Genomic DNA, 21,156 nt, shown 5'->3' with positions numbered 1-21,156 from the left:
CCTACCATCGACTTGATCTTCACCAGCTGGTAGCAGGGCAGACAAAAGCAACTCAGCTGCACGTGGGACAGGCTTTGTTATTTGTTTGCAACCAGGACCTGCTTACAAGTTCAAAATGCAGATGGGCATCAGCATCAGCCCTTGGGGTGGGTAATTACACCCACCTTTGAGGCTTTCATTACACCTTGGCTTTGAGGCTTTCATGTTGCTCCTACAGTGGAAGCATTGCCCTTGAGTTTCATGGAGTTGGTATATCTTGGTGGTTTCAAATACAAATGGCTCTTAACTCTTCACCTTGCAACATTGTCAAATGCTACAAGACACTGTTATAGATGAAATTTCAGCTAAACAACAAATCTCAGAGTTCAGAACATCGCTTTGAGTTCGGAATTTTATCTTCTGGCAACAGTTCTGTTAATTTTATTATTGCACGTTCTGTCCCCAAACAGTGGCTTCCCTTGGGAACTGAAGGGACTTTTACAAAGCCACTGTACAGCTACAGAGAGGAACCATGAAAAAAGACAGTCTAATAGACCTTTCTTTTCAAACAACCTTATAGAAATATTTATCTTCAAATATTACAGTTGCTGGTATGATGCTTTATTTTCACTGTGAGAGTGACTAAAGTAATATGAACTTTGCCAGTCTTTTTATTGGGCAAAATCTGTGCAGAACTACACTCGAAATGCAGTGGAAGTAAAAACGAGATTATGTAAGTTTTGTTGAATTCAACAGGTGACTTTTCAAAATCCAGCTTTAGTAGCATAAACATGACTTTTTCCTTTACAAATACCATCTGTCATTGGAACATCAGCAACACAAAACAGTCAGGAGGCTACAGGTTTGAGATTTTCAGTACATTAAATGAACAGATAACACAAAATAATGCAGCAGTTTACAGCTAGTGATTTCCTCTACTTTGATTGAGGTTGTGAATACATTTTCAGTGTACTCACTGCAGTAAACTGCTTTGATCTTAATATACTTTAAAAAAAAATGTGAATGATGTAGAAAATCCTGCTTTAGCTCTTTGATTAGCACCCACTTCAAAGTATTTCCTCATGCTAGACAGCTTGAAAGAGCACACACTGAAACCACAAGGATTTAACAGAGGGACTTCAAACACAGCAATGCAAAGATGCTCTGGTATCTGTCTAACACTGATCAGCAAGGCTAAGGTTAGGCCACGTAACATTTACAAATTAAAGAAAGTTTAACTGAAGGTTTCAGAATGGCTGGTGGTAATTACTGCTTTGCATGTCCCACCTCTCCCAGCTCAGCAGAGACTCCAGGCAATGCTGTGATTATCAGTCTCTGATGGAGAAACCAAGGAAATACAAGGAAAGATCCATGTGTACCCCTCACACTGATGGGCAACGCAGTCAGTGAGGCTCTGTGTGCATCTCTCCTGCTCCCCAGCTCCTAGCAGTTCCTCTCTGCAGTGTTTCACTTAAGCTCTCTGTTACTCTCTGTAGCACCAACCTTTTTCCTGCTGACTCTGCACAGAGATTAAGGCACAGCTCGCCTGATTGCACACAGCCCTTCCTTTCTCAGAGAAATATGATTTGAATGTAAGCACTGAAATACATCAAGTGAATGAAAACTAATGGGAAGCTGCTGAAGAGATCTTTGCTGGGAAATGCTTGCTGATATTTCATCCGCCTGACAGCAAAGCCCTAATTTTGCTTTCATTCACACTGCCACAGCACCGTGACTCTGCCTGACAGCAACCTGCTAGATCTCAGCCCCCTCATCTTCTGTGAAGCCAGCGAGAAAAGAAAAAGCTTCGTGCTGCAGAGCAGCAAGGTGTTCCTGCAACCTCTATTGCCAGTATGACAACTGTCATGAGCAAAATACTGAACAAAATCCCTGGGACTGTTTGTGCCATAAGAGCCCTAATGGCAGCAGCTGTCAAGACGGCTCAGGCACTAAGTTTTGTTCTATCCTATGACCATAAGGTGTGACAAACAAGGAGTGAAATCTTTCAATTGCTATGTCCAAACAGAAGCAGCTCGATCTTCAGGGTCTCTGTGCACAGGAGCCATGCTTCAGATACAACGCCTTGAAAACCTGAAGTTAGTCTGAGCTTCATCCGAGCCAGGACTGAAGGATTTGGCTCTTTCCCCTCATCTTCCATTTTCCAAGAACAAGTTTAGATTTGGCAATGAGCACCTGAAGGCAGTGTAACAAATACACGGTGCACATATTTTCCCTGGCAAACTGGCGTGCAAGTACAGTGAGTGACTGCTTTGAGTGATGGCAGTGCTTCACTGTATGCAAACATTTTTGCAGACATCCCTGCTCTCAAATCGCAATGGCTGGAAAGGAAGAAACACGTTACCGAATATCTGAGATTGCTTTGAATGGAGGGGCTTCTGTGAATTGTTTAAAATTAATACAGAAACCCTTTAAGGTTTTGTGTGACTGCAGCGCCTCAATGGCAGCGTTGTTTAAGCCAGGTTTGCATATTGGCCATGCACCAAATCCATCCTGGGGAGAAATTTCTTCACCTCCAGCTCTTGCAATTTCAGTGATGAAATCTTTGCAAACATATAAATCTCAGGTAGGAGGCACGGCTCATAGCCTGAGAAGCTTTCTTGTGAAGACTGACCCATGCCTGAACCCACGAGTTCTAGTTTATAACCACAGGCAGATCGATCTGACACATCTTTGGATGCTTCAGCTGGCTTGAGCTGGTGGAACAATAACTGCTGAACATCTCGAAATGATGCCAAAGTGCTATTTTGGCTTCTGCTCAAGACAGCACCTCAGATGCACGTGATCACACATTTCCCCACACTCCTCAGGTGTATCACACACAACACCAAGGTGTGAACTGGGGCACAGGTGCAGCAACTCTCACCTCACCAGTGCAATAGTGATTAGGGCTGTTAAAGGAAAGCAGCTATTGATTGCTGTTTGCAAAAGCAACAGTTTTCACATGTCCTTGCCCTTCCCATTGCCTTCTCCTCGTCTTTCCCTCCCCACAAGAGGTTTCTGCCTTCTGGTACTGCACAGCTTGGCAAACAGATGTGGTTACTTAGCACAGCAAACAGCAGGATAACATTAGTTTTTACCATTATCTGCCATTAGGAGGTAATGGTGCATGCCAGTGATCAGCCCCTGCTCCCACATCTCCACTGGGCTGTTCTCCCATGGCTGAATCAGCCCCTCCTGTGCTACAGCTGCAACTTGCAGAGCCAGCAACATGCCCAGGTGTCCCCGTGCACGTGGATCAGGCTGTGAGCAGGGTGGTATGATCTTCACATCCTGTCCTCTGCCGGCTGAAGCACTTCCATGAGGCCTCCACATGATATTTTATTGCCAGAGAATATCTCAGAACATTGGGAGTAGACCGAAGAGCTGAAGACAAGATTCCTATGACTGCATACATAAAAAATCCAATATTTTCCACCCTATTTGAAAGCATCCCTCTTCAGAACAATATTTAAGTATTTGCTTAACTTCAGGAAACTCCCTTTGACTCATGAAAGTCAGTAGGACTTACAAAGTACAAGATTAAAGTTAAAAAATAAAAGGATTTATAAATGCTGTTCTGTGTTAGAAGTGATTTAATCACATGCGGAAGTGATTTCCTGAATCAGACTCTGGCAACTTAAATAATACCATGTTATTCTATGGAAGGCAACTATGCATTCATCTGATATGATTCTTTTGCCAGAACCAGATCAACTCTAACGAAGAACATCTGATTTTTGCAGCTTCGAGTACTCGACACCAAATTCCTAAAGTGATGTTTAAAAACTAACCAACAGGAAAGCTCTGGGTTGGTTGAGGCTGCCAGAAAACAACTGGCTTACCGAATTGATTATTAGGTTTGGCTGTGTTGTTGCAGCTGATTTATCAGCTGACATCAGCCTGACTCCTAGAAACACTGCAAACAACAAACACTTTTGTATGAAAGATGCTTCACTGGTGGCACTTTTGGAGAAGGGTCTGGATAGTTGATCACAAACTCTTTAAACTTATTATGTCATGTATCTATTTTGCTTCCACAGGATATCGTCATGGAAAATCAATTACAGGTATGCATTCTTGTGTTAGCTAAGAGTCCTCGCTGATTCTAAAGATTAGCTATCTTTGCCTATGATAAGATTATGCATTCAGCAGATGGTAACTTTGTCAAGATTTAAGCACTATTCCAATTTTCTACCATTAAAGATTACCTGTTTCTCAGAAATTTCCAGATAATCATTTCCAAGCACACGTAATGAAGAATGAAATGCTTTGTTCACTTAAAAGACATTGCTGATGTTGCTCTGGACCCTCTTGTGTTGGGTGTGAACTTGAAGTTTGGAAGAGGGATGTCTCTGTATCTGCTATTTGAGTCAGCTTTTGCACTTTTTTTTTTTTTGCAGAGGAGATCTATGGCTCTAAGTGACCCTGGCAGAACTTGGCCTTGGGCAGGGATGATAAAAATTTATGGGTGTTTCTCTCATGCTGTATATGCATGTGACCAAATCAGCTAGCCCAGCATTCAGGCTGGTGACTCCAGATAGACAGGAAAATTGATGGTGGAGTCAGGTGTGTCCTTTTGTGCCGTCCTTCTGTCTCCAGGAAACAGAGTTATGTCCCTCTGAGGGCACAAGAAGTGATGACTTTGCTCTGAATTCCAGCCCATGTTTCAGAGAGGCAGTTTATTAAGTTCAAGCACTTTGCTTGCTCTGTTGCTCGGCTTTTTGGGGAAACCCATTCACAGCCTTTGCTCTGTTAGCCCATTTATGCTCAGCTTTACTACATAGGTCCATAACCTGGGTAGTCACGTGCTTTTCCAGCTATCACTGGAGTTTAATGACGTTACCTCAGACCAGCAGTTCAATTTTCCCAACTGAGGGAAAAATGCTAATCTGGAGTCAAATCTACATTGACCTTCTCTTAACAGCTCTGACCTTGTAGCATCAGTGGAGCCTCACTCCCTTGAGGCCTTCAAAAGCTGTGACCAGCACAGATACCCCGCAGGGCTCTGAATTTGGAGGAACTCACCTTTTCCAGACAGAATGAGACTAGTAGTTGTTCAAGGCTGTAGTAGTTCAGCCTGTGAAAAGCCTCTGAGCAGAGGCTGCACCAAAGCGCTGCACTATGGTCCACATCTTTAAACTGACAATTTTAAAAGAAACTCCTCCAGCAAATCCTGCTTCATAACTTTTCTACTTCTCCATTTCCTCAAGCTTGGAATTTCCCATTCAAGCCTGCCCAGAGGGGTTGCTCTTAGTTTGGGCAGCATCCTACTGTCTAATGTGATGGAAACTTAGGGTTCAGCCTTAACATCTGTGCTTGCTTCCATGAGCAATGCTTTTGCCTTCAGTAGCTGTTCATGCACATGCTTGTGAGCCTGTTTTCACAATGCATTTAAAAATCAGAGTGATTTCTCATCAGCATAGAGTCAGATCTGAGAGCTGCCATGACCTCCTGGAGGAGTACCATGGGTGGGTTATTCAATAACACCAGAAAGCGTAGGCACCATAAATCAACAGAGCAGAAACAAAACTGGGTAGTACAGATATATTTCAAAACAAACAGCTCAACAGGAACTGGCTGGAGCCAGCACAAAACAATGTGGAGAAACAGCTTATGCTGATTTATTGTAGCTCTTTGAAGAGCAAGCCCTCACCACAAATAACTCATGAGTGGTCTAATACAGGGAAAAGAGACGAAGGAAACTTCAGAGAAGGTGGGATGGGAGGAATCATTTGCAACTGCTTAGCTCCAGACAAGTCCCTGAAAGTCAGCATTTGAGACCAGCTGTATTTTGTTTTGAGGAAGCTTTGAAAGTAGTTCTTTAGGGGACACAAGGCTGAGACCAGAACTGAAATGAATGATGTGTAATTTGAAATTCATAGGCAGGATTTTCTCACCCTTTTTTTGGATAAAACTGAAGAGATCCTCGGGTTATCAGGACACTCTCCCACTTTGATATCAGAGATGCAGTTTTCCCTGGTGGACCACTGCGGACCCAATGCTCCCAATGTGCAGGACAGATGAACATTCTGCTCTGGAGCTGCTCTTTCCTCTTGCTACTGCCTTTCTACAGAGCATGGCAATCCCTGACAGAAGAATTATGCCTTCTGTTTCCAAAGAGGCCTGTGACTTGTTTTTGATTGAACCATCTCCAGTCTCCCGCTGTTATTTCAGGGAATGGATGATACAGACAACTGATGATGTGACATTGAAACAGTCAGAAAGGGAAGAATTCAGGTAATTACCCTAGCACCTGTGCAGGGAAGAAACAGAGCAGTGCACATGTGGCACAAATGATCAGATTGTTTCCAAGCTGTTTCTTGCATCCAAAAAGACACGAACTACTTTAATCAGCCATGGTGGAATTACTGGGGTAAATCTTCCACTGGCTTGGAAGAGATCTGTGAATAAGGAGCAAGAAAGGCGATGACACTGTACTTGTCCTGAGACAGTATGCTATTATTACTTTTTAATAAAGCCCTGACTGTACAATTCCCATGTGTAGCAGTGGTCTAAAGCCAAACAGAAAACTTCAGTTCCCTGAAATGCTCAGACCTGATAGCATGGTTTGTACCAGACAGTTCCACCATAATATGCTCAGGAGTTCTTGATTACTTCCTGCGCAGAGGAAATTGCCCTTCCTCACTTTTACCTTTTGGATCCAGTTTTGTCTGCGGTTCTCTGCGTTAGTGGGAATCTTAATTGGTTATCTTTCACAAACTAACTTATAAAAGTCCAGTTCAGATTTCACAGATAATGTGCGTCTCCAAAGAACCAATCATTTCCTGCATGACTTTCCAAAAGCCGGTGTGGAATTAGGCCAAAACCGTAGAGACAGAAACTCAAAGATTGATATCTTAATCATAAAGTAGTTATGTATATTTTAGCATACTTTGAGATTAAGCACATTAATTTCTAATGAATTATCCTCTCGGCACATCCCAGAGCTGCACTCCAGCCCTGCCTGGCTATAAGGAGAACCTTTGCAGAGAGAGGCTTTGCAGACTCTGTCAAAATCAATATCAGGAACTATTCCTCAGGGAAATCAGTAATGTCACAAGCAAAGCACTTGCCAAGGCTTTGAGCCTGTTCCTATTAATTTTGTATTCCACGTTTGCCACAGACTCGAGGTAGGAAAGTTGAACGTAAACAGCTAAACGTGACATACCATCATCTTGCTGAGGCAGTGACTGCTGGAACATATGCTTTAAAGGCTGGCATATTTATCCATGCCTCTAACCAACGTAAATCTGAAACACAGCTGAGGTGCAATGATTTATAAGTTAACAAATGGACAGAGACTTCTGCCTCCATCGCTAAAGCCAGGTCTGTGTTATTTCATGGTGACACTGAGTGAGCACGTTTGTCCAGAGAACTCAGCTGCAGAGGGCCACTACCTGAAACTCTTTCATTTCCAATCCCAGGGCAGCGTCACCCATGGCAGTGAGAGCTGCCACACCAACATAAATAAGGAACTTCTTGCCACGAGTTCTGAACACTGTCTTGTTGGTTTGCTCTCAAAAATGGTCAGATGTAACAGCTTTAAACAGCAGAAATTGAATGGAGACCTGGGCGACTTGGAGTGCAACTGTTAAAATAAGGATGAGTAATTACAATGAAATAAAGAAGTAATCACTTTAAGTAGAGGCAAAGAAAGCTAAAGGCATGTGGGATGCCTTTTCTTTAGAAAAGCTTGAAATAGAAAAGGAAATCAATACTCATTTACAGTATCTGGCAGTCACTGAACCAAAACATACATGTACACCTACAGTAAAGCAGAAATAACAACACTTATTTAAACCACAAGCTGTTATTCTGCTGCGGGAACGCTGTGTTTTCTGTGGACAGCTTCACCAGAAACTGAGAAGCACCACATATTTGGGACCATCTCTAAAAAGCTTTGACAATACCAAGAGCAAATATTGTCAAAACTACAGTTATTAACCCTGCCACTGCTAGGCTGGCTCCTGCTCCTCTGGACTGTTGGCAAAGAAAGAGTCAGAGTTGATGAGGGAGAGAATGATGCTTTACCTGTCCTCCTGAGCCTCTCTTCTGATCACTTACAAGTCACCAGTTGTGGGATCAAGAGGCAAAATGCAAAGAAATCTGGATGTTACTTTTGGGGTGTTGAGTGATGGGATTGCCTCTCCTAAAGCGGCAGGAAAATACATGCACCAAGCAGAGCCCTGGTGGTCAGAGCCCTTGGCATCATGCAATGCCTATGAAAAACTAGGGGCTTTAGGGGAAGGAGCTGTGTTTAGCAAATTAACATTCCCCAAACACTGAAAGTGTAATTGAATATAAACAAAGTGAATCTGCTGATTGATTTTCTTCCATCCCATAGCTGTGGAAGAAGTGTGACCAGTAAATAAATAGCATCAATAATAACAACAGCTGGTTTTTGTACAACACTTCTCATTCATAAAACCCAATGTGCTTTTCAGGGGGTGCAGCTATGATTGTCACACAGCCATCAAACAAAGAGATGATCCAGAGACTTCTCACCCACTGCCCTGCCCCTGGCAAGGACTGATCCTCCCTACCCCTGACACGTAAACCGAGTACAAGAGGTGAAAGGCTTGCCCATGGCAACACAGCATGCCACTGGCATGGGATGGACACACAGTATGAGGCAAAACTCAACCCTACAGCAGTCACTGGGTTGACAGCAGAACCAAAATCATAGAATCATTAAGGTTGGAAAGACCACTAAGATCACCATGTCCAACTGTCATCCCACCCCCACTATGCACACTAACTCACATCCTTCAGTGTCACATCTCCATGGTTCCTGAGCACCTCCAGGGATGGTGACTCCACTGTTCCCTGTGCAGCCTGTTCCTCACCACTCTTTTGGAGAATAAATTTTTCCTAATATCCAACCTGAACCTCCATGGGTTCTCTGAGCCCCATTCTTGCGCTGCGTGCACAGGGCCATAGTGAACCTGGAAAGAGGGAGCCAAATTGTAAAAAGCTTTCTGTGCTAAAGAACCTGCGGGCAGCTAATCACTTCAGAAAGGCAATCTATGTATTTTCAGGACAACCTGGTTTTAGCTGTGTGGTTTTCCTCACTTAAAACCATTTAGAGAGGGCCAGATAATGGCTGAAGGCTGACCCCTGAATATCCTTTTAATAAAATGAAATTATGAATGCTGCTCAGAATACAGTTTTTATTACTTCAAATATTGTAGGCAAGCTCTCACATGAGACTTAAAAAAAAAAAGAAAAAGAAAAAGAAAGGAAAAAAGAAACACCATAGCCATTAGGTCAGCTAGATGTTATCTCCAGAGCAATTTAATTACTTAGTGCCTCCTCAGTCACTTCTCACTTCTTTAGCCCAGTAAATTAAGGCACTGAAGATTTCTGAATTTTGACAAGAGAATTTGAAATCTCACTGAGATAATTTTGAATAATAAAAGTAAAAAATGTGTTGGAAAATAATATAGGAAATCTATCGTTCCAGCTGGTAAACCTGATGAAACCTGGAGCAAACCAAACACTACTTTCTGCTCTTAAAGGAGACAAAGATGTAAGGTGTTTTGTTTTTTTTTCCATCACACCACAGTTTTTAACCTTGGTGGAAAGGAAATATACAGAGCTAGTGTTGTGTGTGTTTGTTTTTTTTTTTTACCATAGGACAGATGGCTGAAAAATCAGTAATCTTTCTCATCTATTAATTCTATAGTCATCTGTATATTTTCTGCTTGCCCATCTATACATGATACTGGATCAAAAGATTACTTCATTATTTCCATTGAATGACTGACTCTAGGTCGTCCGTCAATACTTTTGTTTCTTCTTTTTTCTCTCCGTTCTTTTAGTAGATTGCTGCTGAGACAATTGACTTATAGCTGAAAAGCAAGAACAACTAATGATCACTTAGTAGCTTCAACATCAAGCACTCTTCAACCACAAATCCTCAAGGAATAATTTACTTTCTCTGGCAACTTTCTTCTAGGGACTCCAGATCTCACTGCTGTCACCCCACTTACATCTCTCACTTGGATCATTATACCAAATTTTAGATTGGGGAAACAAAAGCACAGAGAAAACAAAGGCCCAGTTATTTATATCTTTGGTCATTGTGCACAGTCTTAACTGTGTTTTTTGCCTATTCTCTGCTCCTCCTTAACTTCTTTTTTCCACTTTATTTTTTAGGTCTAGCAATCTGCCTTTGCCATCACTTTGTTAGCATGGATTCAGAAGCTCTTTCATCAAGTGATCGCCTACCAGACAGAAATGAAGATGGATCCTGGCTGGAGAGCAAGTGTCTGTCACATAGAAAGGGAGTCTCATTCCAATGGAAGCACTCGTGAAGTATTACTCAAGGTCTTAATTATATCAGAAACTTTAATCTGGCACTGCTACTTTCCTCCCTGTTGGATAATAAGTCATACTGGTAGAGTGTCATAGTATTGGTACTGGTAGAGTAGGAGCAGAGATGTATAAGGCTATAATTAAGTTAAGGGTATAATTCTGGGGTGTGACAAGGCAAGGGATCTTACGGATTCTCATGGGCAGGATGCAATAGCCTTTCCTTAGATAAAGTTTAAGGTAAGGAGTATCAGCCATTTGCTGTCAACGTTGTGTCACATCTCTTGGACATGCAGAAGTGGAAAGTCGTTAAACACTGATTGCTCCCATTCAAGTGGAAGCACATTCGGACAATGGGATGCCTGGACCTAGGGAAGCAGCTCAGCCAAATGTGTCTGCAGGGACAGCTCTTAGAACAATGTAATTTCCCTACAAGAACAAAGAGATCAGATGGTCTCACTGGCTCTGAAAAGCACAAAAACTCACAGCAGCTTCAGGGGAACTCACAAGGAAATCCAGGCCAACTCCTCTGCAACATGGATCTAGAAAACACACTGCCTTCTAGCCAATTCAACTGTGCCAGCCAACTCTTGTAGATGTATTCACAGTGATCTAAAAGATCTGCCCCAGTGTATGGTAACTGCTGAATCACAGCCTGAACCATTGATTGAGCACCTGGGGAAAGGACCCAGTCAGTCCTGGGAGCACAGGTGAAGGCAGTTTATCTGTGGGACCAGAAGGAGTGAAGCCTGGCTGCACCTCTCTTAGACCCCATTTAAGGGCTGACTGCCAGTGGGGAAGGGTTTCTTCCTTGGAGATTCGTCATTAGTGAAGCTTCCTCCTCTGAACTGAGAATCTTCTGATGCAGGTGAGCAGTCTTCTTCCCTTCTTTTATGGTGCCTCACTGTTGTGCCAGTCCTTTTGTCATTGCGCATTTGTTGTAATGTCTTTCCCACTGTACTGATCTGTCTAATCCCTAGGATGAATGTCCCAGGGGTGTCCAAGACTTCTGAAGCAACAGAGGCAGGGAACAGTGTGCAGGTGCTTTCATTGTTTTGTTCAAACCTGTATGTGCCTTGTACTACTGGAAGAAAGAGTTATTGCATCTGAAATCCTGACGCAGTCAAGGAGTTTGTCAGGTTTGTTGATTGCATTGCTTTCAGCACGTAACAAGTCTGATGACCTGGTTGATGACTTGTTTGTCAGATTAGTGGCACATGAAGAACCAAAACTGACTTTGCATCTTTTGCTGTTGTCTCAGGATGAAAATTTATTGAAACCTGAGAATCATAACAGGGAAATCCTAAAAGGTCAGCTTGCTCCAACAGCCATAAAGTTGCACTGTCTTGCATAGAATTTGCATGCTTGGGCTTAGAAATTGATCCTAAGAGTGTAATAAACAAAAAGGGATGTTTACAGCCATATTTGTTCTTTGTTTTTGTCTTATTCTTTGGATTCCGTGGAAAAACAAAAGGAGGTTTGCATCCATCAGACATTCCTGTGAGGACTAAGGAAATCCTGTCCTACTAAATAGAAGCTGCAGGGAACACCACAGCAAGAGATGAAGCTCTCGTGTCTGTCAAAGGATCCCTCACAGGTGAAGCTGGTCTATTAACTTTCCCACCCCCTTGGTAAGAAATCCTGAGGCTGCCACCATTTACAACAATTAAGGCTGTCATCTAGAGCAAAGAGAACACAACCACTGAAGGAACACACACAGCTGATGAATTGGAGGAGGAAGGCTTTAGAAACTCAGGCAATAGCAATACAGCAAGTAAAGCCTGGAATGTTGGTCTGTCAATGGAAATCACGAAGTGAAAAGCTCTTATTTCCCCTGTGCTCTGTCTATGATGTGATCAGGCATGCAGAGAGCTCATTTCATCCTATGACAGATGATGTTGACATAAGTCACTTTAAACTGTCTGAGTTTGGTCCTCGTGTATTAGTTTGTACTAATGAGGTCAACTTCAAACCAAAGTGTTCTTCCAGAGTGGCACCGAATTAGAAAATTCTGTTTTTCTAGAGACTTGCGTAGCATAATTAGAGACATTAGAATTGGTGACTTGCTTTTCCTCTGCTTTGACTTTGCTTCAGTTTATTTATTTATGTAGTCATTTTGGAAGGGTCTGAAAGTCAAATTTAACTTTGTCATCTGCTCATGCTGGGAGCAATGCTGTTCTTCTGGAAATGCCATGGAAATGCTGATAATGAGGTGCCAAAATCAGCAAGCAATATTCACAGTTCAAGGGCTGGTTCAAATCTAAAGGCAGTTTGTATTTCTGCACTACAGGCACTTCTGCAAAGCCCTTCAGGGAGAGAGAAATAGATTTTCTCTTAACTGGCTTGCTCGGTTACCACTAACAAGTCAAAATGAATGACAGGTATTTTTTAGAAAGGGGAAAAAAAAAGTGAATAGAGAAGCAGGTGGGTTTTGTTTGTTCCACTTTGTATTTTTAATCACACTTTTCAGGTATAGAGCTGAAAGAACTCATACGAAGACAGTGTTTGCTCAGGTAATTGCACTCTGTTCCTTAAATCCTGGTCACAATGTCTGAAGTTGAACAAAACCATTTAACTGTACATTAACAATTGAGCAGGAGGACGTGCGGCCCACACGTGTCAGCTCCAGGCAGCCTCCCTGGCACAGAATGGGCATTTCCAAAAGCATCTTTGAACTGTTAGCACCTCACACTTCAAGTGCTTAATTTATATCTATTTACAGAGGAGAGCCAAACACTGCCGTCTCAACCTGAAGTCAATGACGGATGTGGGGTATTGGTAAAGCTGATGATGTTGGTAGGCTTAAAAACTGAGCTGGGACAACAAATTCCAAAGTACCCCAAACAAACTGTTTGCAGTTATCCATGCAGTGATGGGAACAGCAAGACATCCAGAAAAGGCCACCAGGATACTGAACAGAGGGGATAGAAGGTCACTGCTAAACTTCTTCAGGCCCTTTTGGGGCCTCAAAGGAAACGGTTTGACTTCTCCTCCTGACTTTCCTTCCCGTTCCTCATCCCACCTCTATTCTTAGCAACTTTGTCTGAGGGCTGGGAACAGAGCATGGTTTCTTAATTCCTCACCTCCTGTTACTTCATATTTTGACTCAGGAGGCTCAGGGTGGTGGCAGAGGTTGTAACCTTGCACAGAGCTGTTGTTTCTGTTTACACAAGGACTGCTTTTCCATTAAGTAGGATTTCCTCAGCTACTGGGACATGCCATTGGTGTGACATCAATCTGTTCTGGTACCAACAATTTAGCTCCTCAAAACAATATTACACAGTCCCAAAAATGGGACCCCATGAGTGAGTTCCCTGTGCCAGCTACCTGCTGTCATGCTCCACAAACCCTGCTCTTGGCAGGATCCAAGAAAACAACACCAGAAACAAAGTGCTTTTTCCTACCTGCCACATTAAATGAGACCCTTTAATTACATTTGGGGATGAAACTGGCTCAACCAGTCACACAGCTCATGGGGCTGCTGGCTGGGAAACTGCACCTGCAGCCCCAGCTCTCCCCATGGGCTGACATCCCACCCCAAGAAGTGGAAAACAGTCCCTTTCCTTCCTTAGTTCTGATAATATCTACTCTATCTACTCCATCTAATCTCTATGACATCTGAGTGCCTTTGTGTGTCAGCTTCCTGCGACGTAATCACCTAAATCCCCCCTGAAACAAAGCAGCCCCTGCTGAGGAACTCACAATAGGTGCCTTTCACTCACACCACAACCTTGGCCTCCATGGCACTTACAACAAAGCATCCATATGTGCACCAGTATGGGCTGATCAGTGGGCTCAACACTGCACGATCTGAGCCTGGGTATTTGTGTGTGCAGGGCAGAAGAGCCTTACAAAATTCCCCATCTTCCTGACCAGTCTTTGTGTTTGTCTTTTTAAAAAGCCTTTATCCACCTCTGCAGGTCTGTTTGAGGACTTAAAAGAGAAGCACCCACTCCAAAGGGCGATGTCTGCTGGTTGGCCCCAGTGTCCACCTATTGTTTGCTCTCCAACCCCAGGTCAGCACCACTTCTTAGTTTTTCTTTTGGCAGATATCCCATTATTTTCACCCTGGGGGGTGGATTGAGGATGGTAAGTTCTGTTCTAATTGAAGCCAAGTCAATGATAACCTTTGGGTATCTGCAGTGAAAAAGGTATTTCTGCAGCCCTAGCTGGGATGAGGTACATAATGGATCAATGGAAGATCCCACCGTTTGACTGTTACGGTGTCACTCATTAGCATTAGGATTTCAACCTGAATCAACAATTGAGTTGGGAGATTGAAAGACTCACCTTCAGTATTTGAAACAGAATAATTGTAACAAGCCAACAAAAGTCCCCTGAGGTGCCTCTCTCTCCCTGTACATATATATAGATCATTTTTGCTGAACATTTAAAATTAGATGAAAGTTGCCAAGCTTTTACATATGAAGCAGAATAAGCTGAGCTACTTATGAAAAGTGAGAGGGAAAGGATGTATTTTTGGTTTCATATCAAAGCGCTTCAAGAGCGTTCCTGACTGTAGAATATAGGCACTAACTTGCTGTTCAGTCACTTGTATCTCATACATAACAATGCAAAACAAGGTAATAATAAACAGTACGCCCTTCCTCATATACAAATACACACAGGAACCACTTGTAAATGAGCAACACCGATCCCTTCTACTTTTGTTGTCACAAAAGTAGGGCAAGCTTGCTCTCAATTAACTGCTTGGTTCACAGAGCCCTAAAAAATTAACTACCCAAAGGACTTTGGCACTTAGTTTTAACTCTCTCATTCTTTCATTTCTTGATCAAAGACCCATCCACTCACTGCTAATTTGCTGAGAAATTAAACATGAAAAGAGAAAGCAGTTTCACTACTGGATGAAGATCGTTGTGGGCACTTAATGATTAATTAGCATTACAATATGAGACAGCCTGATTTCACAGCAGAAGTCTTGGTTTGGTGTTATTTTTTTAATATATATATATTTTTTTCCAATACAGGAAATCTTGAGGCTGATGCAAAGATATGGAAAACATCTGTGTCAAAAACTTTCCTTCTTCTGATGATCAGTGAGCAGAAGTAACTACAAAGCGCTCTGTAGACCAGGTCTATGGGTCATAGGACCACAGATCTTAAGCCAAGACCCAAGTCCTAGAACTCAGTAAGTGCCATGGAGCTGCACAGGGTGCCTCACAGCCCTGCTCTCTGGGAACAAGGTGGTGATGTGCATTGCTTAGGTGCAGACCACCTCCTGACCATACGCAACCGCATGGCTTGTTGGTTGGCAGGCACCAAACCCAAAGGCAAGGAAGTTGGGTGTGTACCCACCTCCCTCAGGTGGTTTGGATGCAACCAGTTGGGTGGGTGTGGGAAAGTGCTACTCCTGACTACTCAAACTCCTGCTCGAACAACTTTTCTTGCATTTGCCTATCAGCTATAAAAAGAAAATAAGGTTAAAAAATCAACATAGCTTTTCCCATTGGCTTGCACAAAAACAACCAACCAACCAATATCCAGATTTTGTGAGGTAGCTGCCTATACAACTAGGGGTAACATAACTATGTGTCAAGCTAGAATCTGACAGCAGATACTGGCAGCAAGATGAACAGCCATAAATAACAACGGGAGAAACACAGATAGCTTTCTATAGCAGATCATAATCAGCACGTAATCAGCATAGAAAGCCATTACACTCAGGGGACTACTTAAATTATGAAAAAGACATTTAAATGTCTCTATCTGATACCTTGTCTGTGCTTATCACTGATTTCAGTTTTGAACTCTCAGAGAGGTCCCAGTGAGAACTTCCTAAATCATTTACTGACATTAAAAAAAAAGCAGTTAAAAAGCAACACAGTTAAACTGGCTCCTGCCTGCTGCCCTGAGGTTTCTGCTGTTACTGGTCAAACTGAGCTCAGATGCTGATGATGTATTTGTTGATGCTAAGAAAATTTAGAAGAGCAGATATCACCGAGCTGGCATCCCATCTCTCCCTGACTGCTGTTGTTGAAGGCACTTTGATGCTGACAGGCATCGGCCACCTGCAAGTGCCACTCTGGATGTAGCACACAAGTGCCAAATGAGGCAGGTGTGCACAGAGTGAGAGCAACTCCGTGGTTTGCATCTATAAGGTGAGCTTCAGTAAGAAAGGGTCGGGGAATGCAGTCATAACAGTAAGAGCTCTCTCAGGTGAGAGACATCTCTTAGCTGCTCTGCAAAGCTCAGTGCATGTAGCCCAGTCACACCAGCCAAGCTATAAAACATAGTTACAGAGACTTACTGACAGTCAAAAAAGTGTGTTTGCTGAAAAGTGCTCACCTGGCAGCTGCTGCTGGCTTCCAGTACCTGCAGAAGAGGTGCTGCCCATCAGCGTTGATGATGTGGGGCAGATCCTTGTATGGGATGTTTTGAGGACTCCGCTTTGGTGAACTTTCCTCGGGCATTCTGGATGAATGACCTGCAAAGTGATGGAAGAAACTTGAGGACAGGTGAAGGCAAGGCAAAGCCACAGACTTTAAGGAAGTTGGTCAGCAAGGCAAGCACTGCTGATGGAAGTGTCCTTCCAAACCTCTGTCCAGCAGGGCCCCCAAATCTTTCCTCCTTTAAAAGCCATAGCGGGGAAGGCACTGGAGGGAGAAGAAGGGAAGATCCATCCACCATCACTACTTCATCCCAGCTTTCTCTCCCCGTCTTCTCCCATCTGTGTTTACTTTGCATCATTTTGCGAAAGCGGATCTTAAAAGGAATATTTGAGCTGCAATCAAGTGCAGATTGTGCAGCAGCCACCACAGATAGGAAAAGACAGCCACATGAAAGATTTATCTCCAAAGAACGGCGGAGGGAACGCAGCAGAGGTGCCTTGCTGCCATCATTAAGATCTTCTCAGGCACCGACAGCAAAGTGTCGGCGGCGGGGAAGGAAACATCTCCAGCAAACTGCCACAAACCTGTTTTCATCCTGGGTGAGGGTTTGCATGCTAGTGAGCAGCCGGCATGGCAAGGCGAGCTCCAGCAGCTGAGGCTCTGTGCATCGCGCTGCGGTGCCGCTGGGTCCGTGCCGGGCAGCTCCCGAGCGCTCCGCAGCTCCTCTCGGTGGCTCGCAGGCTCTCGGCGGAAAGTCGCTTGGGTAATTCACCACTTCTTCATTTCAGCACTTTTTTTTTTTTTAGCCTTTTTTTCTTTCTCTCTCTCTCATACTTTTTTCTCGTGTGTGTGTGTGATAAGTGTAGCAGGTGATGGTTGGTGGTGGTCGCGTGCGTTGGTGGGAGGGGAGGGTTGGAAGGGTTGCGGTGGGGGGGGGAGAGGGAGGGCCGACGGCTGGGAGAGCTGCAGTCCACTTGCCAGACGCTGCCGCACGCATCAAAGGCACCTTGAAGGCACGCAGCACAAAGTTACCGCTGCCGCAGGTTGTTTGCAACTAAACTTCCTTCCTGCCACTTACTGTGTCGAGGCCACGGCGGCTGGGGGGAGCGGAGGGAGATGGGTAGACCTTTTTTCTCACAGCGATCTCCGCCGCGGAGCCGTCTCCGGTGCGAGCGCAACTTCCCCAGCCGCTGCCTGCGAGCGGCGGGGAGGAGGAGAAGGAGGAGGAGGAGGAGGGACCCGCGCACCCGCTCCAGTCCAGGTCGCGCGGAGCCCCCCCGGCTCCATGCAGCCTCCCCGTGTCCCTCGCTGCGCGGTGCGAAGCGGAGGCGGCTCCGAGACGCGGTGGTTCCCCCCGGCGCTGCTCGACCCGCAGCCCCCCGCAAAGTGCCGCCGACCCCCCCCCTCCCCCGCCCCGCGGCTCCTCTCGGCTCCTCTCGGCTCAGCCTACCCCGCCGGCTCCGCCCGCTTCTCGCATCGCTGCCCGCGGTGCTGCTCGGGCGGCTGGCGGCTCGGTGGCACGGGAGGAGCCGCTCGCCGACCCCCTCCATCGGAGCGTGGAAGGGGTTCATCACCGCGAAGCCTTGCGGCCCCCCCTGCTGCCCCGGTGCCAACCTGTCTGCGCTGTCCCAAATCCACTCTTTGCTCTTAGGATCCAGGTGAGACCCTGAAGCCACACCAAGAAGATGAGATCTTTCAGACACCTCGTTAAAGGAGCACCCAAGCACCCTGATTTGCAGCTCCATTCGTGGTATAGGAAAGTAATTTAAAAATGCAGGATATAATTTATACATGTATACTGCACCTAATTACCATAGCTTATATGCAATACATATGTTGCAACTGTATAATTTGGGATATATTTTATGGCATATGACATTTGCTTATGTAAATTGTCGCTGCAAGGTTCCCAGGAGCTGAAATAGCTCCCCAAGCCCAAAGGCATCCAGACACTGAGCTTTCACAGAACCACAAAATCATTAAGGCTGGAAAAGACCACTAAGATCATCCAGTCCAACAGTCCCTCTGCTACAAGTACTGCCCACAACCACGTCCCTCTGTGCCACATCTCCATGGTTCTTGAACACCCCCACGGACAGTGACTCCACCACTCCCTGTTCAGCAATGCCAATGCATTACCACTCTTTTGGAGAGTAAATTCTTCCTGACGCCCAATGTGAAGTTTCGTCATTTAATACTGTAAGTGTTCAGTATTTATTGAGTGCTCTTAGCAGTATTGGTAGCAGGGCAGGAGATCGAAGCCTAGTAATTGGTTTTTCACATTCCATCCAACAAATCCCTTCCCATGACAGCAGCCGTGATATTTTGAGAACATGGGTAACAAAGCTCAGTATGAGTTTATCTTTGGTGCACTGTTGGGTTCTTCTAGGACAAGAGTTAATGGCCTCATGTTGCACAAGGGAAGGTTCAGGTTGGATATTAGGAAAACTGTCTTCTTAGAATGGGCAGTGAGGCACTGGCACAGGCTGCCACTGCTGGAGGTGTTCCAGAACCACGGAGATGTGGCACTGAGGGACATGGTTTTGGTCATGGTGGAGATGGGTTGGGGTTGGACTTGGTGGTCTTAGGGGGTTTTTTCAAACCTTAGTGATTCTATGGTTCTGATTCTGTTTATATTAAGAGCACAGATTCAGTATGTTTTGTGACGCTAATAAAGCAAACTTTATTGTTTAGATGCCTGCATAGAATTATAGATCTCATGTTTTTTTAAGGAGAGGCAGCTCTTTGTAATGGTTTTTAGCGCTATTCAGTGTGCTCAGCAAGCCCAAACCTCTGAAGAAAGGAAAGAAATAGATGCTAACCATAATAAAAATAAATGTAAAGCCTCTGAGATGACCCATATAAAAAGAAAAAGGAAATCAAAAGCAGACTATTTCCTCTTTCAATGCCATTTATATTAAATACCCTAAAGGGGGTTTTAGTTGTATAATGCAGAAGAAAAATTGGCATTGCTTAAGAAAAAAAACAGCACATTTATGGCTGCTCATAATGTGTGAGATTTAGGTCAGTTGGGGTCTTAACAGAGCCCTGGGAGCTGTATGTAGAGTTTAGGATTTACTGGGCCAGCTACTGTCTGGGCAGGGCTGGACGCTATTAAAGAGCCATTGAAGTCAGCTCTGTTGCTGGGAGGATCAAGGACTTGTATGTTTATTTAAACGGTGCAGATCAGATAATAGCTGGATAAAAAAGCCAGGAAAGAAGGAAGCACCCTCTTCCCCTGCTCATACAGCTGGTCTGCTGGGAACACTTCACTGCTTCCCTGCGGTGCTCCATGAAACCTGATGCCAGGAGCAGCTCCTCTCCTGCTGTGTGCTGGGAATATCTGAGTTCCCAGTGAGGTGGGGGAGACAAGGGAAGATCTCTGCCTATACTTCAGGACAAAAATAGCATCTGAAAGAAATGACCTTTGCTGGGACACAGATCCTGCCTATGAGAACCTGCCCTGGTCAGTGCACTGACACCCAGCTACTTCCCTGCAGAGATTTGCACAGAAGTGGATGAGTGGAGCACGAACCACTCCTTCCTTCCCTTCTCCCTCCCTCCCTGAGCCCACAGGAATTCGGGCACATTTCTTTGCATGGATAGCACACACCTCCCTCCCATCTTGGGATAAAAATAAGTGAGAACCAGCCAATGACCAGCTACCTTCCACTTGCATGGAGCTTAAGCTGTGAATGAAAAGCCACGTGAGAACACTGGATTGAGTCTGAAGGATTCACCTAGCGGACATAAAAACAATATACAAGGCTTGAGCAGAGCAATTACTGCATACCATTCTCCCTGTGAGAAATCAAGAGGATGTATGAGCACAAGCATGTGGTATTTAAGAGACTGCAACATCTTCTCTTGTCTGTGTGGGGTGAAATACATTGTGGAAATGCAGTTAAATGTACATCAACCTCCTAATAACAAACAGAAATACACTTGGTGGTCTGTGCACTAACTGCAGGGAAAGATGTTCCCTTTATTAAGGAATGAGCACTGCTTAAGTTTAGCACCACTGCTGATACCAAAGGTACCCACAGGAGCATAGAGAAAGGGATAGAACCTCAAAAGAAGTGAATTGTAAAAAAAAGAATCCACATTTCAAGAAAACTTGCTGAAATGACAAAAAAAAAAACAACACCTGACATTAAAAGTTTTTATCACAACAAGGGGAGAGAGAAGGGAGCGAGCAGGACGGGAGGGAGATGTCATGGGAGTGAGTTCTGATGATGAAAAGAGGGAAGAATTAATAGGGGAGGAGGAAGATGCAGTGACAAAATATCCAGGTAGTTTGTGGTGATGGAAGAATCCGCTCCAACAGGAAAATGCTTGAAATGACAGTAGTCAGGGAGCAGCTGGAGAGCAGCAGACAGCACAGGGGAGAGCACGAGGGAAATGGTGAGAGATGGAACATGAAGAGGAGCAATTGAAATCAACTGAAAAGCAGAGAACGTGATGTCACCAAAGCTGTCAGGGAGCAGTTGTTGTTTTGGTTTGGCCCTTCTAC

The 21,156-nt window shown here is 44.4% G+C and overlaps 1 protein-coding gene and 1 long non-coding RNA gene across 11 annotated transcripts in view; one reads left to right on the top strand and one right to left on the bottom strand.

Annotated features, from left to right (window-relative positions):
• LOC107319895 overlaps positions 1–17,085 on the top strand; it is a 44,358-nt gene extending 27,273 nt beyond the window's left edge. For 2 of the 7 annotated variants that reach the window (XR_004308821.1, XR_001557984.2), the window contains 4 exons: positions 10,138–11,161; positions 11,768–11,890; positions 14,214–14,309; positions 15,282–17,085. This is a non-coding gene — a long non-coding RNA (uncharacterized LOC107319895). Of the gene's footprint in view, positions 1–10,137; positions 11,433–11,767; positions 11,891–12,763; positions 12,807–13,151; positions 13,272–14,213; positions 14,310–15,281 lie in introns of all 7 variants that reach the window. The other 5 variants (XR_004308822.1, XR_004308820.1, XR_004308819.1 and 2 more) reach the window with 5 other exon arrangements.
• MGLL (monoglyceride lipase) overlaps positions 1–21,156 on the bottom strand; it is an 84,888-nt gene that overhangs the window by 34,149 nt on the left and 29,583 nt on the right. For 2 of the 4 annotated variants that reach the window (XM_015875232.2, XM_032447285.1), the window contains exon 3: positions 16,600–16,738. In XM_015875232.2, the coding sequence (XP_015730718.1) occupies positions 16,600–16,738 (139 nt within the window). Of the gene's footprint in view, positions 1–16,599; positions 16,739–17,227; positions 17,456–17,721; positions 17,958–21,156 lie in introns of those variants that run through there. The other 2 variants (XM_015875235.2, XM_015875233.2) reach the window with 2 other exon arrangements.

This window comes from Coturnix japonica, chromosome 12 (genome assembly GCF_001577835.2).
Source record: "Coturnix japonica isolate 7356 chromosome 12, Coturnix japonica 2.1, whole genome shotgun sequence".
Taxonomy (NCBI): Eukaryota; Metazoa; Chordata; class Aves; order Galliformes; family Phasianidae; genus Coturnix; species Coturnix japonica.
This window is presented reverse-complemented; position numbering and strand designations above follow the sequence as displayed.